The 13026-nt window shown below is 41.5% G+C and overlaps 1 protein-coding gene across 1 annotated transcript; it reads right to left on the bottom strand.

The window, feature by feature from the left end:
• Positions 1-3003: 3003 nt before the first annotated feature.
• Positions 3004-12585, bottom strand: tdrd7a (tudor domain containing 7 a). Its single transcript, XM_053480091.1, has 18 exons — positions 12522-12585; positions 10508-10715; positions 8518-8662; positions 8172-8304; positions 7993-8048; positions 7667-7830; positions 6943-7259; positions 6582-6848; positions 5826-6012; positions 5639-5750; positions 5321-5523; positions 5097-5231; positions 4929-5012; positions 4651-4785; positions 4119-4229; positions 3616-3998; positions 3360-3520; positions 3004-3260 (listed from the first exon to the last, which is right to left on the bottom strand). The coding sequence occupies exons 2-18, from the start codon at positions 10712-10714 to the stop codon at positions 3037-3039; spliced, it is 3024 nt and encodes a 1007-aa protein (XP_053336066.1). The 5' UTR covers position 10715; positions 12522-12585; the 3' UTR covers positions 3004-3036.
• Between the last annotated feature and the right edge of the window lie 441 nt (positions 12586-13026).

Here is a 13026-nt window from a genome sequence, read left to right as displayed (position 1 = left end):
CTGGTGTGTTTGGGGTCGTTGTCTTGTTGAAACACCCATTTCAAGGACATTTCCTCTTCGGCGTAAGGCAACGTGACCTCTTTAAGTATTCTGATGGACTAAAATTGATCCATGATCCCTGAAATGTGATAAAAAGGCCCAACACCACAGTACGAGAAGCATCCACATAACATGATGCCTGTCCCTCCATGCTTCACCGTCTTCACAGTGTACTGTGTCTTGAATTCAGTGTTTGGGGGCCTGACAAACTGTCTGCAGCCTCTAGACCCAAAAAGGACAATCTTGCTTTCATCAGTCCACAAAATGTTGCGCCATTTCTCTTTAGGCCAGTCAGTGTGTTCGTTGGCGAACTGTTACCTCTTCAGCACACGTCTTTTTTCCAACAATGGGACTTTACTTTGGCTTCTTGCTGATAGCTTGCCTTCACATAGCCGTCTTCTAAAATTAACAGCACTCACAGGTAACTTTAGATGCTCTTTAAGGCCAATGCTGTTATTCTTCAATCCATTTAAATGGTAGTTTTCCGTTTTCTTCCACATCTTTCTGGTTTTAATCTCCATTTTAAAGCTTAAAAATGATTTGGTATGATTTTAGCAGAGCAGCCGATCATTTTCTGCACTTCTTTGTATGTTTTCCATCTCTAATCAACTTTTTAATTAAAGTACGCTGTTGTTCTGAACAATGTCTGGACGACCCGTTTTACTCTGATTTTTAGAGAGAAATGCACAGGACAATCTTTTCTGCATTTATCCTTAAATAAGGGGAACTTAAATGACACCTGTTTTATTACAGAATAATTTACCTCTCTATTTGAACTCCACACTAATATAAGTTTTTCTTCACTTACATTAAACTAATAATCCATTTAGCACATTTTTCTTCATGTTGTGATTCAGAATAGAATGTACAGCGGGTCCAATGCATTTATGTGATTTAAATTAAACGTTATTATATTACGCTACTATTTTAATCAGGACTGTACATACAACATAACTTCACCCCTTTATTATTTATTAGTTTTATAATAAGCCCTAATTACGTGACAGCCTACACTCAGTTTTTTGATGCGTTCATTTTGATCTGATCTCACTCACCGACTGTCTATACCACTTCATGCACATTGAGCCAACGTGGGAATCAAACCCAGACCCTGGAGGTGTGAGGCCACTGTGTCACCTTGATCCGACCTCCCTGATCTACAATAACTAAATATAAATGTTCTTAATCAGTAAGCATTTATGCAATCTCATTTTGATCTACAGCATGTATATTTTTATATAAAAAAAGGTTTATTTACAATATTTATTTAGTTTAAACATTTTTTTTATTACATTTGCCCCAAAAGTAACATTATATGACGATTTGTCATTAATGGTCTTGATGGCTGTCACATGATTAAGGCTCATAATATATTTGATTATATATATATATATATATATATATATATATATATATATATATATATAAAAAATTGATAGAGATTATGTGGAGCGGGGCATTTTAGCGCCTAACAATCCGCTGTAGAATATACTTTATCCGGAGGCGAGTTCTTAAGGCTTAAGGTGAAATGGCGTAGTGTGAAACACATTGTCCCATAGGAAATAATGTTAATACAGATAATCTGTTTCAGCCACACAAAAATATGACCAATATTAACAATTTCCACACTATAATCACATATTTGGGTATCACAGTAACGAGCACTGTTAATGGTTGAACCTGTTTTTTCCTGATGTTCCAATACTTAATGTGCAGATATTTAAACCCTTATGCGAGTCGTTTCAGCACCAGGTTTACACTCAGACCACAAAAACTGTAGTTACAGATGAACTGATGTAACACGTTCGCACCTGCACAGCAGTGACGGTGGAGACAGGAGCCTCGAACGGAAAGTGCTGATACGACAGAGCAGCTAACAGGACGGCTAATATAACTGGAGTGCAGATCATTTTCAGTCACCTCGTGCATGTGTGTACAGTACACAGACACACACACAGGAATAAATGAATCATTTCACTAAAAATAATTGATGGAAAAAATAACTCACCATGGGACGATGACTTTTAAACAAAAGAGTCTCGGAAAAAATACTTACTGGGAAGAGAGAGAGAGAGCGAGAGAGAGAGAAAGTAATGAGGGATAAAAATGACTCACTAAGAGGCAGAAAACGTTTAAGGGAGAAAAGACATATTGAGGGGGTAAAAAACAAAGCATGACCCCAAAAAAAACAAAAACAATGGAGTTAGTTCAGGACTGGAGTTTCCTACAGTCTACCTGAGCCTCCAATAACGAACTGGACTTCATATGAACAACTTCACATCTCCTGTTATACTATACTTCCAGCCTCCTAACACACAGTATGAGTGCAGATCAATCCCTGCTATCCGTTATCACCCAGATGAGGATGGGTTCCCTGTTGAGTCTGGTTCCTCTCAAGGTTTCTTCCTGTTAACATCTCAGGGAGTTTTTCCCTCATCACCGTCGCCCTCGCGACTCGTTCATCAGGGACGATCTGATCATTCTGATTCATAAACAAACATTCACATTCCTTACAAACCTTTCAAAATTTTTAAACAATTTTCCTTTAATTCAGTGAAGCTGCTTTGCGACAACAACTGTTAAAACCGCTATAGAAATAAAACTGAATTGAAGTTAAATTTAATACCCATTTGTTTGCTGAAAAGGGCTGCAAATGTTCTCGCAAACACACCTCTTGACTTTTTTTTTTTATTAAAACATATGAACATATTTTTTTAACAAACATTTCTCTTCTCCAGTTTCTCCACTGAATCACAAACTTCAAAAAACAAACATCCACAACACCAACCAAGTGCAAAAAAATTAAGACAAAGTTTCTGTAGTGCATCACACACGCAAATTAAACACAAAATAACACAAACAGAGAGAGAGAGAGAGAGAGACAACAGTCAGTGGAAAACCTGTCGGGGGGGCGGAGACTTCTGAGGGAAAATTAATTGCTCATGAAAGGAATCAATGGTGTGCGTGTATGTGTGTGTGTGTAGGATGCCGGGAGCACTATGCTTGTGTTTTGGTGGTGAGGTCCGTGAACTCTCCCATGATTTCATGGATCCAGACATCACTGTGGTCCTGAGACGTGTCCACAAGGTAGACGGACAGCTTTGTCTCCCATGGCTGCACCCCCTGCTGGATGGAGTGGACCACTGCGACCAGCGGCCGGCGCTCCACGTGGTTGCGAAACACGATGGCGGCTTCCTCACTCCAGACGCCGTGCCGGACTCCTGTTACAGCAGACGGGAGAGGAACACGGGTCAGATTCGGACTCAGTGTGTGTGTGTGTGTGTCTGTGTGTGTGTGTGTGTGTGGACACGTGTATGCACCTGCGAGCTGGGCAGAGATTCCCTGAAAGGGCAGCTGCCTGAATTCGTTAATGAGGGGGCGGAGCAGAGAGGCGTGGACGAGCTCGTGTCGTCCGTAATCCAGCTCGTAAACAGAGACGAGCGAGTTGGAGAGGACGCCCTTCACCAGGACACGGTGCCAACTACAGAGACGCAGAGAGACAGAGACAGAAAGTGTTTAAGGATTCACACATCACCACGTCCCGCCCCCTCCTTGTCTCTCCCTCCCCTTTCTCACTTGCTGTCGATCTTGGCGGCGTAGATGCCGCTCTTCTCGGGGTTGATGGGCGTGGCCTCCTGCTGGTTGTAGTAGAGGATCATCTCCCCCATCAGCACCACCAGCTTGTACATCTCCTGCCACGACTGCAGCACGAAGTGGGCAGGGTGACACGCCACCGACACGAACACGTCCAGCGTGTGCCCCTCCCCCGGCAGCTCCGGCGCTTTGGGCACGACGGCGACATCGGGACCCAGAGACGAGGAGGGGGGCGGGGTGGAGCGGGTACCCGTGGTGACGGAGGACAACGGGAGTCGCCGGTTAACGCTGGAGGACGGGTCACGAGCTGAGGAGTCGAGGAAGAGGTACACCTGCACCTGACCCGCCGAGTCCAGACGGGATATCTAACACACACACACAGAATTACTACATACATCGATATATCCATTTTTTTCTGATTACTGAAGCCTTACATCACCCTTAGCCCCTCCCACTATCATTTCTTAAGAGACACCTGTACAGACCTTCATGGTGCACTCAGGAGCGTTGAGCAGCGTCTCTCTGAGCCACAGGACAACGTCAGGAGGCCAGATGTCTTCATTACGTTCAACTTCTGCTAAACGGCACTTTACAGCCTAAACAAACACAGAAAAATATATTAGGAGACATCCATCAGTCACTGGAATTCATATATACACCAAGTCCCCGACTTGCGAACATGCAGTCCACCAGATACCAATACTTGGTTATATACAATATTTTCAATCTGTAAGTGAATGTATAAAATGTCCATAGTCCGGTATATTGTATACATGTGTGTTTGGGTGAGTCAGCCGGTTTCAATAAATCAGTCCGGGAGCACGATGATAGAAAATGTGTCCGAAAAATCCTCAACGAAACAGAGTCCTTATACAACTTATGAACAAATCCGACTTAAAAACATGCTCCTGAAACTGAACCTGTTGGTAAGTAGGACTACCTGTAGCATGAGGAACAATGTTGTAGAGTGATTCTGACCGTATCTGCAGCAGTGTGTGTGTGCGCGCGCGCGTGTACCTGTGTGGGAATGGTGAGAAGCTCTCTGATGAACACCGCTGGGATCTCCCTCAGCTCACTGAGCTCCAGAGAGGCAGGAAAACCCAAATCCACAAACTCTACGTCCAGAACACGACTGCCATGCAGGTTAGTGATCTGAGGACGAGATTCACATAGACGTCTATTAACTCGCAGACTTTAGTCCAATCACTGCAGAGAGACGATTAGCTGGAAAATGGAATAAACAACTCCAAGGAAAAAAAGTATCGAAGAGTTTCTTTTTTCTTTAACACACTCACCTCCACTCGAGCCCATTTCTCTTTGTGTTGCGCCAAACACACCTTTCCACAATACGGCTCAGACACCAACAGCTCCGACGTAGCCTGATTTCACACACACGTTAAAAGACAACTAAAGTAAGAAATGACTTCTAGCAGTTGCAGTAAATCAAGCCGCAGTGATAAAACCTGAGACAGGAAGTAGGACTCGATCTTGTCCATGATGTCCCGGAGCTTGGACAGTCCTCGGGATGGAAGCTGACAAAACACGCTGCCGTCAGAACCCACACTGGTCACACACACATTGGAGTACAAGCTGTTCACCTACAAACACAGAAACAGAATAGGAGTCACAATAACACTCCTGAACTCATTATTAAAATATTATTAGAGATTAAATTCGCCCCGGTGACCTGCAGCGGGTTCTGCATGGCCGTGTCCTGCAGCGCGCCGAGACACTCGGCGTTCACATTGACGTCCGTCTCCTTTGACGTGTCGTAGAGCACCATGATGGGCGGAGTCTCTCTCTTTACCAGCTCGGCCAATAGCGTTCTACCCTGGGTTAGAGACTTCAAAGTCCTCAGCACCGCCGCGTCCTCACTGAACATCTCCAGACCTCACACACACACACACATTTATTTATTTAAACACTTTTACTTTTACAGTGGTGTTGGGAGTGGAGCGTGTACTCTGCTGCTGTGTGTGTGTGTGTGTGTGTGTGTGTGTGTTACCTGCGAGCTGGCAGCTGGTGGCCTGGAAAGGCAGTGCAAGGAACTGACCAACCAGCTGCAGTAACTTCCCTCTGTTTACCACCTCAGAGAAACCGTGATCCACACAGTAAACCTACACACACACACACACACCTTAAATACTGCGTCCATTGTGTCGATCGGTCGTCTCCCACCCACCTACTCTCACCTTCACGTCACTCTCTGTGATCTGGTGCACCTGGGCCCGCAGCACGGTCTCGTCGTCGAGGGCAACCGCCACCAACTGACCTACTGTCAGAGAGGTTAGCCTAAGCCCCGCCCCTGTGCTCTGGTAAAACTCCAACATGGCCTCCTCCATCTTCTCCAGAGCCTGTGAGTACTCCACGCCCACGTACCTGAGGGAGAAACCCAAACAGAACCTGTACATGGTGCTGTGAAAAATTTATTTACGCTTTCAATTTGCAGTTGTTGCCGCTGAGTGTGATTAGGTTTAAGTGGGACAATTACTTTTTCACATAGTGCCACTTATGTTGGGACAATCTGCCTCCTCCTTTTGATAAATAAAATATTAAAACGTAACAAACAAAAAAAACAAATAAATCAGGAAAAGGACCAATAGTTTTTCACTTAGGCCCTTAAGGTTAAGACAGTTTTTATTTTTCATAATAAATAAAGTCATTATGTCAAAATTAATAAAATAAAATAAAATATAAAAATATATTTGATGCGAAGAAAAAAAATGAAAGGGGCAATACCTTTTCACATAGGGCCACCTAGGTTTGGAGATCTTTCCCCCCCTTAATAAATTAAATGTTTAAGCGTGACATAAAAATTATAAATTATGTAAAAAATTAAAAATGAAATATTTGACTGTGACAAATATATATAAAATATAAAAGTAAATAAGGGCCAATACTTTTTCACAGCACTATGCATACTTATGTTGAAAGCGTTTTGTGTGAACCTGAATATGACGTCGTTGGTGCTGTCGGCTTCCATCACCAGCACAGACGGGAACTCCTCCTTGGGCAGGGGCAGCTGGGGCAGATCTGGGTTTCCGTAGTAGGTGATGATGCGTGACTTGGGCTGTGGGCGGGGCTTTGAGGTCACGCTCAGGGCGGGCAGGGTGTATAGAATAGCTTTGTTGCGATTTTGCGGCATCGGGTATTCTATGGTACACGTGTCGGCCAGAGGAGAGAGATCGTCCAGCAGAGACTGTGGGAAATCACACCTAAGTGGAGGAGGAGACACACACACACACACACACACGTGTGATATGCAAAACAGAAGAAAAAGGTGGTTTTTTCACACGTCTGTGTCGGTACCTGAAGACTTCTTGAAAGAGGCGGGGCAGAGCGTGAGCCCACAGGCCATGTGTGTATTTATTCAGCAGCTCGCGCACTTTATCCTTCACTTCATGAGACAGAGGGGTGGGTGTGGGAGGCGTTGCTGGAGGAGTGAGCAGGGAGCGCGGCGGAGACTCGAGGGTGAGTCGGAGGGGTGAAAGGGTCGGGGACGACGGGGAGTATGTGACAGAGCTGGAAATCTGAAAAGATTTCAGAGGGGTGTGGGGTTTTGGAAAAGGGTCTTTAGCGGGGTAAACCAGACGCCCTGCTACGTTACCGCAGCCCGTGTTCTCCACCTGGGGACAAAAACAAACACTTGTATACCAAGGTGGTGCTTAGTGGTGCTTGCCATGGCGAAACTCGGGTCACAATGATCCTGACAGCCTGATTGGTTGCCTGCGTAAAATATCGCCCCCCCCCGCATGTTAGCATGTTGCTGGGATGATGCTAAAATGATTAGTATGTTGCTAGGATTAGGCTAACCCATATTAGCATGTGGCAAGCCATATTATTAGCATGTCACTAACAATATTAGCATAATGTTAAAATGATTAGCATGTCGCTAGCATTATTCTAACTATATTATTATATATCATTAGCAGAAGACTACGCAAAGAATAATAAGCCTGTGAGATAAAAGCGATCCATGGCGAGCACCACTAATAAGAATGAACCAAGTGTGTGTGTGTGTGTGTATCCTTACGGTGCAGATGTGTGTCCAGCTCTCCAGCTGTGTGTGTACATATGATGGAAGCTCCTGATGAAACATGCTGCTGTAGAGCTGAGGCAGTTTGGAGAGCCACACGCCGCTGCTGTACTTCTGCAGGAGCTGCTTCACACGGCTCTGATACAGCTCCACGCCGCCCTCTACAGGACGCACAGGGAACGACTTAAACAAATTAATACAGCTGCTGAAAATCAAGCTTAATTAATAACTGTTTTAGCAACATGAGCCTTCCTATTGTTTATTTTCCACTGAACATAAATTGTGTGTGTGTCTGTGTGTGTGTAGAAAAAAATACTCTGAACCTGTGTTTTGGTTCTTGCTGGACGGACGAGCGGTCTCCTCCTGTCGATACACTGGTCTAGGGTCAGCAGAAGGATGAGCAGATTATATAATGATACGTCACACCATCTTACACTGAATGTGAGTTCCCTCCATCCCCCCAATGGATGTTTTTATTGTTCGTGGACACGCCGTCAATCACCCTGTGGGCTTCCTGCTCGGGTAGGTGGAGCCCGGTCTGGTGCTGTTCACCTGTCGTGGGACGCTCTGTAAGCTGAAGGGCTTGTGAGAGGTGGTCATGTGACTTGGCTGCCTCAGAGATGACCGAGGATTACCTTACCAAAAAAATTATAATAATTAAAACCAGAAACTCCTGAGTTTAAAACATTTTATGTTAAACACACTGCTGCCAGAGTTCAGCATCCAGAAAAAAAGTGTGTGTGTGTGTTTGTGTGTGAAATTGAGAGACAGAGAGAGAGAGAGAGAGAGAGAGAGAGAGAGAGAGAGAGAGAGAGAAAGAGAGAGCGAGCGAGAGCCCATGCTACCACCATGTGTGAACAGCGAGAAAGACTTCGGCCTCATGTGACACTTCAGCAGCTGAGAGCGGCCCGAGTTCTTCTTCGAGTTCCTCTGCCGAGCCACGAGCTGAGCGATGTTGGACGTTTCTTTACACACAGCCGCAACACACATCACCTGAATGAGCATGCACACACACACACCCCATCACAACACAAAGGTGTGTCATTGGTGCATTACTACAAGCAAAATTCCTTATTTAATTTTTCAACCAGATTTCTAAGTAGTTTAATTAAACGTGAAGTTAATATAACTTATGGAAAAATACAATTTCATTCTGTCGAACAGAGCGACCCCGAGGGTAACTGTGGCGAAACTCCTGAACTTTCAAGAGAAACAGAAAATATCCTCTTATATCACATCCTTTTTTTCCCCCGATTTTAGCGCGGAGCTTCAGAATTCACACAGAGCCTACAGCGGAGGTAAAACAGGCTCTGAGAGTTCTGGGAACTGGGTCACAATAGATCTCTGGAACTTTATTTAATTAAGGACAAACTTAGTAACGCATCATCCTATACAGTGCTATGGTAGATTATTACAGTATTTGTTAACCTAGTTATTCTCTGACACTGTGTACAAAACCCTATTAAACTTGTGTAGTCACTGTTAGTTCCCATATCTCACTCTGTCTGATAATGAAAAAAAAAATCCTTAATACAACTCACTTAAAAACAGGTCCTGGATAACAATCTGTTGACTATTATGGCAAGAACTAAATACTGCTATTATGAATTTGGAGAGAAGATTAGCAGACTATGGCCATGTCGTAAAGAAAAATCGGACAGATATATTCATTTGATCCAATTAAATGATGGAAATTATATCAAAGATCAGAGAGAGATTAATACTTTATTTAAAAATTTCTGTGGAAATGAATTGATGATGAGGATAATGAATTATTAAATTCTGATATTACTGAGAAAGAGCTACTTAAAGCCCCTGGTCCAGATGGCTTTCCTGTGAAGTAACAAGTCTTTTGTTAAAGCTCCTTTAACAAACATGACTAAAGAGTCACTTGAAGGAGGTTCACTTCCTCACTCTAATCCAGGAAAAGATGGACAGAAGTTAGAATCATACAGGCCGTTAATTCTCCTCAAAGCCTTGGACACAGTCGAGCCTACTCTTCATTTTGAAACACTACACACTATGGGCTAAGGTTTACTGGATAACTCCCCTAAAGCACAAAACCTCACCAATAATCTTACGTCAACTACTTTTACTGTGTCTAGAGGATGTAGACTAGCTTGTCCTGTTTCTACCTTTTTATTCACTTTGGCCATCAAGAATACCATCCGGTTAAAAGTCCTGTGCAGACGACTCCTTTTTTCTTCTTAAGTGCAATCAATGTTTTTTTTTTTTGGAAGAAAAATAAATAAATAAAACTAAGTCAGTTCCCAGGGAGAAAAATCCTGATTTACATTTTGTGAAGAATCGTGCAGCCCTAGTAGCATCTCCATTAATGAAGGGAATCAGTCACCTCTCAATACAATATCATCACATTATCAATTATACAATTGCGACTCTATAAGTATCACGGTCTGATTTTACATCCCACCTCCATTTCGCAACAATTTTAAAAACCTTTAAAAAAAAAAGTTTAACAAGTAACTAAATGAAGCCCGTTTAGGTTTCCTGACTTAAAAACCAAGTGCAAACCAAATAGTTTTCTCTTATTTATTTAAACTAAAAATTTTAATTCAAATTAAACTATAATTTCTAATTTAAATGTATTTAACACTGTATAAACAGTTCAGAATGCGCACGTCATTGGAGCGTATAGAAACCGCAACGTTTTTACCAACTTGACTGTTCCAACTCTATAATAAATGTTAAAATTTTTATTTCATTAATAATTTTTTTTTTTTTTTTTTTAAATGGAGTCAGTGTGGCGCTAGGTGGATCAGCACACACAAAAGAAATGCGATTCATCTCAATCATTCTATGTCTAAATGTCCCCCTCACCTCTCCGGTGTGTGAATGCTGTAAGTGCACCACATCAGGAACACTAATGAGGAAGTTCTCCAGGCTCCTGTAGCCGAGCTGTGAGAACGGGATGAAGTCCCCGGTCAGAGCGCGGTAATCCGCCTGCACCCGCGACAGCAGCACTCCGCTCTTACTGCTCTGCAGCACGGCGCGCAGCATCCGCTTCACTAACTCCACATCACACATCCTGCACTCACACAACGCACATCATCATCCTTAATAATAATAAAAAATAAGTATTCAAAAAAAAAAAAAAACAGCAATGAGTGTATCATAGAGAAAGATCACAACTGAAATCACTGAAGGTTACACCAGTTAGTATGAGGATGTACAGGCCCAGGTCTTTAGTAGATCTGTGGCCTCACGCTGGTGCCCTGGTGTGACTCCGGTCCACTCCTATTTTGATCTAGACCACCGTTCAGTGACTGTAGTGGGTTTCTTTGCCATAACTTTGTACAAGAGGCCCACGTCCAGGTGTAGAAAACATCCCCCAAAACATGACATTTCCCCCCTCCACTGACGTCTTCCCCAGTTTGTTGTTGAACATAATGTCTCCCATCAGACCCAAACCAATTTAAAATGCCTTCATTACTAATGAGAGGTTTGGTCACTGCAGAGAGGGCTTTCAGTCCAAATTCTTTTAAAATGTTGAGACACTGTTAAATAGGGTTTGTCACTTAATTAAAGAAATTAGCACCAGGTGCCAGAAAGTGATCTATTTTCAAATCTCAGTGATGTTTTCTTCTATTCTGTGATTCAAAATATACATAAAATTCATGAAATGTGTTAAAAAACAATAAAAAAAACTGCTATTTTAGATAATTTCAAATTCATTTATTTTAGATCATTTTAAATTTCAAGGTCACTGATTAGTGACCTTGAAATTTAGGAAATTGTTCACAGTTTTCCAATTTTGATCTCCTCTGTGTGTGCATATTTATATAAATATAATAACCTATACATATACTAAAACTGTAAAGTTGGCATGCCCTGAAGATATTGAACTACTTGAACTTGAACTACTTGATATTTGCAAAAAAAAAAATTTGGGGGTGAGTAATCAAACCAATCAAGATGTTTTTTGTAAATTTTTCTCTGTCTGTGAACGCATCACGTAAAACTACTGACTGAATTTTAAGTGTTTCCTCGTGTGCGTGTGTGTTTGTCCAGCTTGAGGTAACATACAGGACTTCTGTTTCATGATGAGTTTGTCCAGCTTGGATGAATGAGGAGTCAATTTTCTTTAACATCTTCTTTAAACCTTTAACATCAGCTCATTGAATTATTGTGAAACTCATTGATTTAAGAAAGAAGAAATTATTGTTTAAAAGTATGTGCACCTCTCAGTCCCATTATTTTAATAAAAAAAAATAATAATAATAATAATAATAATAATTGCACATCCTGCATACTTTAAACTGGATATTGTACCTTTTTTTTTAGTTGGCAATTAAAATGTATTATTAATATTAATTATTAATACATTTATGTGAAAACTTAAACAGAAAAAGTAAGGTTTATTGTAGATAAAATATAGAAGGATTTAAAAAAATTAATTGATTTAAGTTAGTTGTGGTTATTGTGTAGTAATGTTTTTAAATGCAAATAACTAATTTACTATATTATAAGTCTAATAATAGTTTAAAACCTTTATTATAAAAACACAGAATTACTGTTAAAATCCATTTTATTTGTTTAGACTAATACAACTCCAGACACACACAAAAAAAACATTATTTAAGACTATCAATAAAGATTATATAAATTTTAGGTCTGAACCAGCCTTTAGCTCGTGTGCTAATTAAAGGTGCTAATTGTCTCATCCACACAGATTAGCAATAACATTTTTATTCAATAAATTAACCAAAAATTAACTAAAACTAAGCAAACTAATCATCTGAGTGAGACAATATCGTCCTTTAATCACTTCACATGCACATAAAATGAAGTTTAATCACAGAGAGAGAAAGATTTAAAGTGTTTTATAACTTACCTCAGGTTTGTGCTAATTTTCACTCAGTAGTACCGCTTTATCATGCGCGCGTGCTCAGTGAATCACCGAACCGATTCCTCACCAGTGAATCGGTTCTGAGAATCATCTATATTAAGACCTCGGAATGTGACTCTTTAAAGTGAATCGAGTCGATTCTCAAGAACAACCTGAACAGACTTTACTGAATCTCCTGCAGTCCTTAGATCTGAAGTTTAATCTGCACCATCAGTGAATCTAAATATGGAGTAAAAGTGATGTTATGACCAGTTATGTGTGGGATTTAATAATCTACTTTATAATAATCTACTGTGAAATACAGTACACAAGATGCCACAAGCCTCCATGGGGTTCATCACAACAGTTCAGCAATGTTTCCTCCATCAAATCGGGGCTCACCTGACTTTTTGCACCATGACCATAAAAAAACCCCGGTGCGATCGCCTGAGGCCGTACAGATCCCTGGAAGCCTGCTGTTGTGCCATCAACGCTGAGATAAACAGCATAA

The sequence above is a fragment of the Clarias gariepinus genome, chromosome 20 (assembly GCF_024256425.1).
Source record: "Clarias gariepinus isolate MV-2021 ecotype Netherlands chromosome 20, CGAR_prim_01v2, whole genome shotgun sequence".
NCBI classification, from domain to species: Eukaryota; Metazoa; Chordata; class Actinopteri; order Siluriformes; family Clariidae; genus Clarias; species Clarias gariepinus.
Note: the sequence above shows the minus strand (reverse complement) of the source record. Positions and strands in the feature narration are given on the sequence as shown.

Excerpts from the sequence above, each read along its gene's own strand:
- tdrd7a (XM_053480091.1), bottom strand. The coding sequence starts at position 10,714 with ATGTGTGATGTGGAGTTAGTGAAGCGGATGCTGCGCGCCGTGCTGCAG. Across the intron at positions 5,524-5,638 it reads CACCAGCTGCCAGCTCGCAG|GTCTGGAGATGTTCAGTGAG; the intron begins GTAACACACACA and ends TGTGTGTGTGAG. Across the intron at positions 3,261-3,359 it reads AATCTCTGCCCAGCTCGCAG|GAGTCCGGCACGGCGTCTGG; the intron begins GTGCATACACGT and ends CTGCTGTAACAG.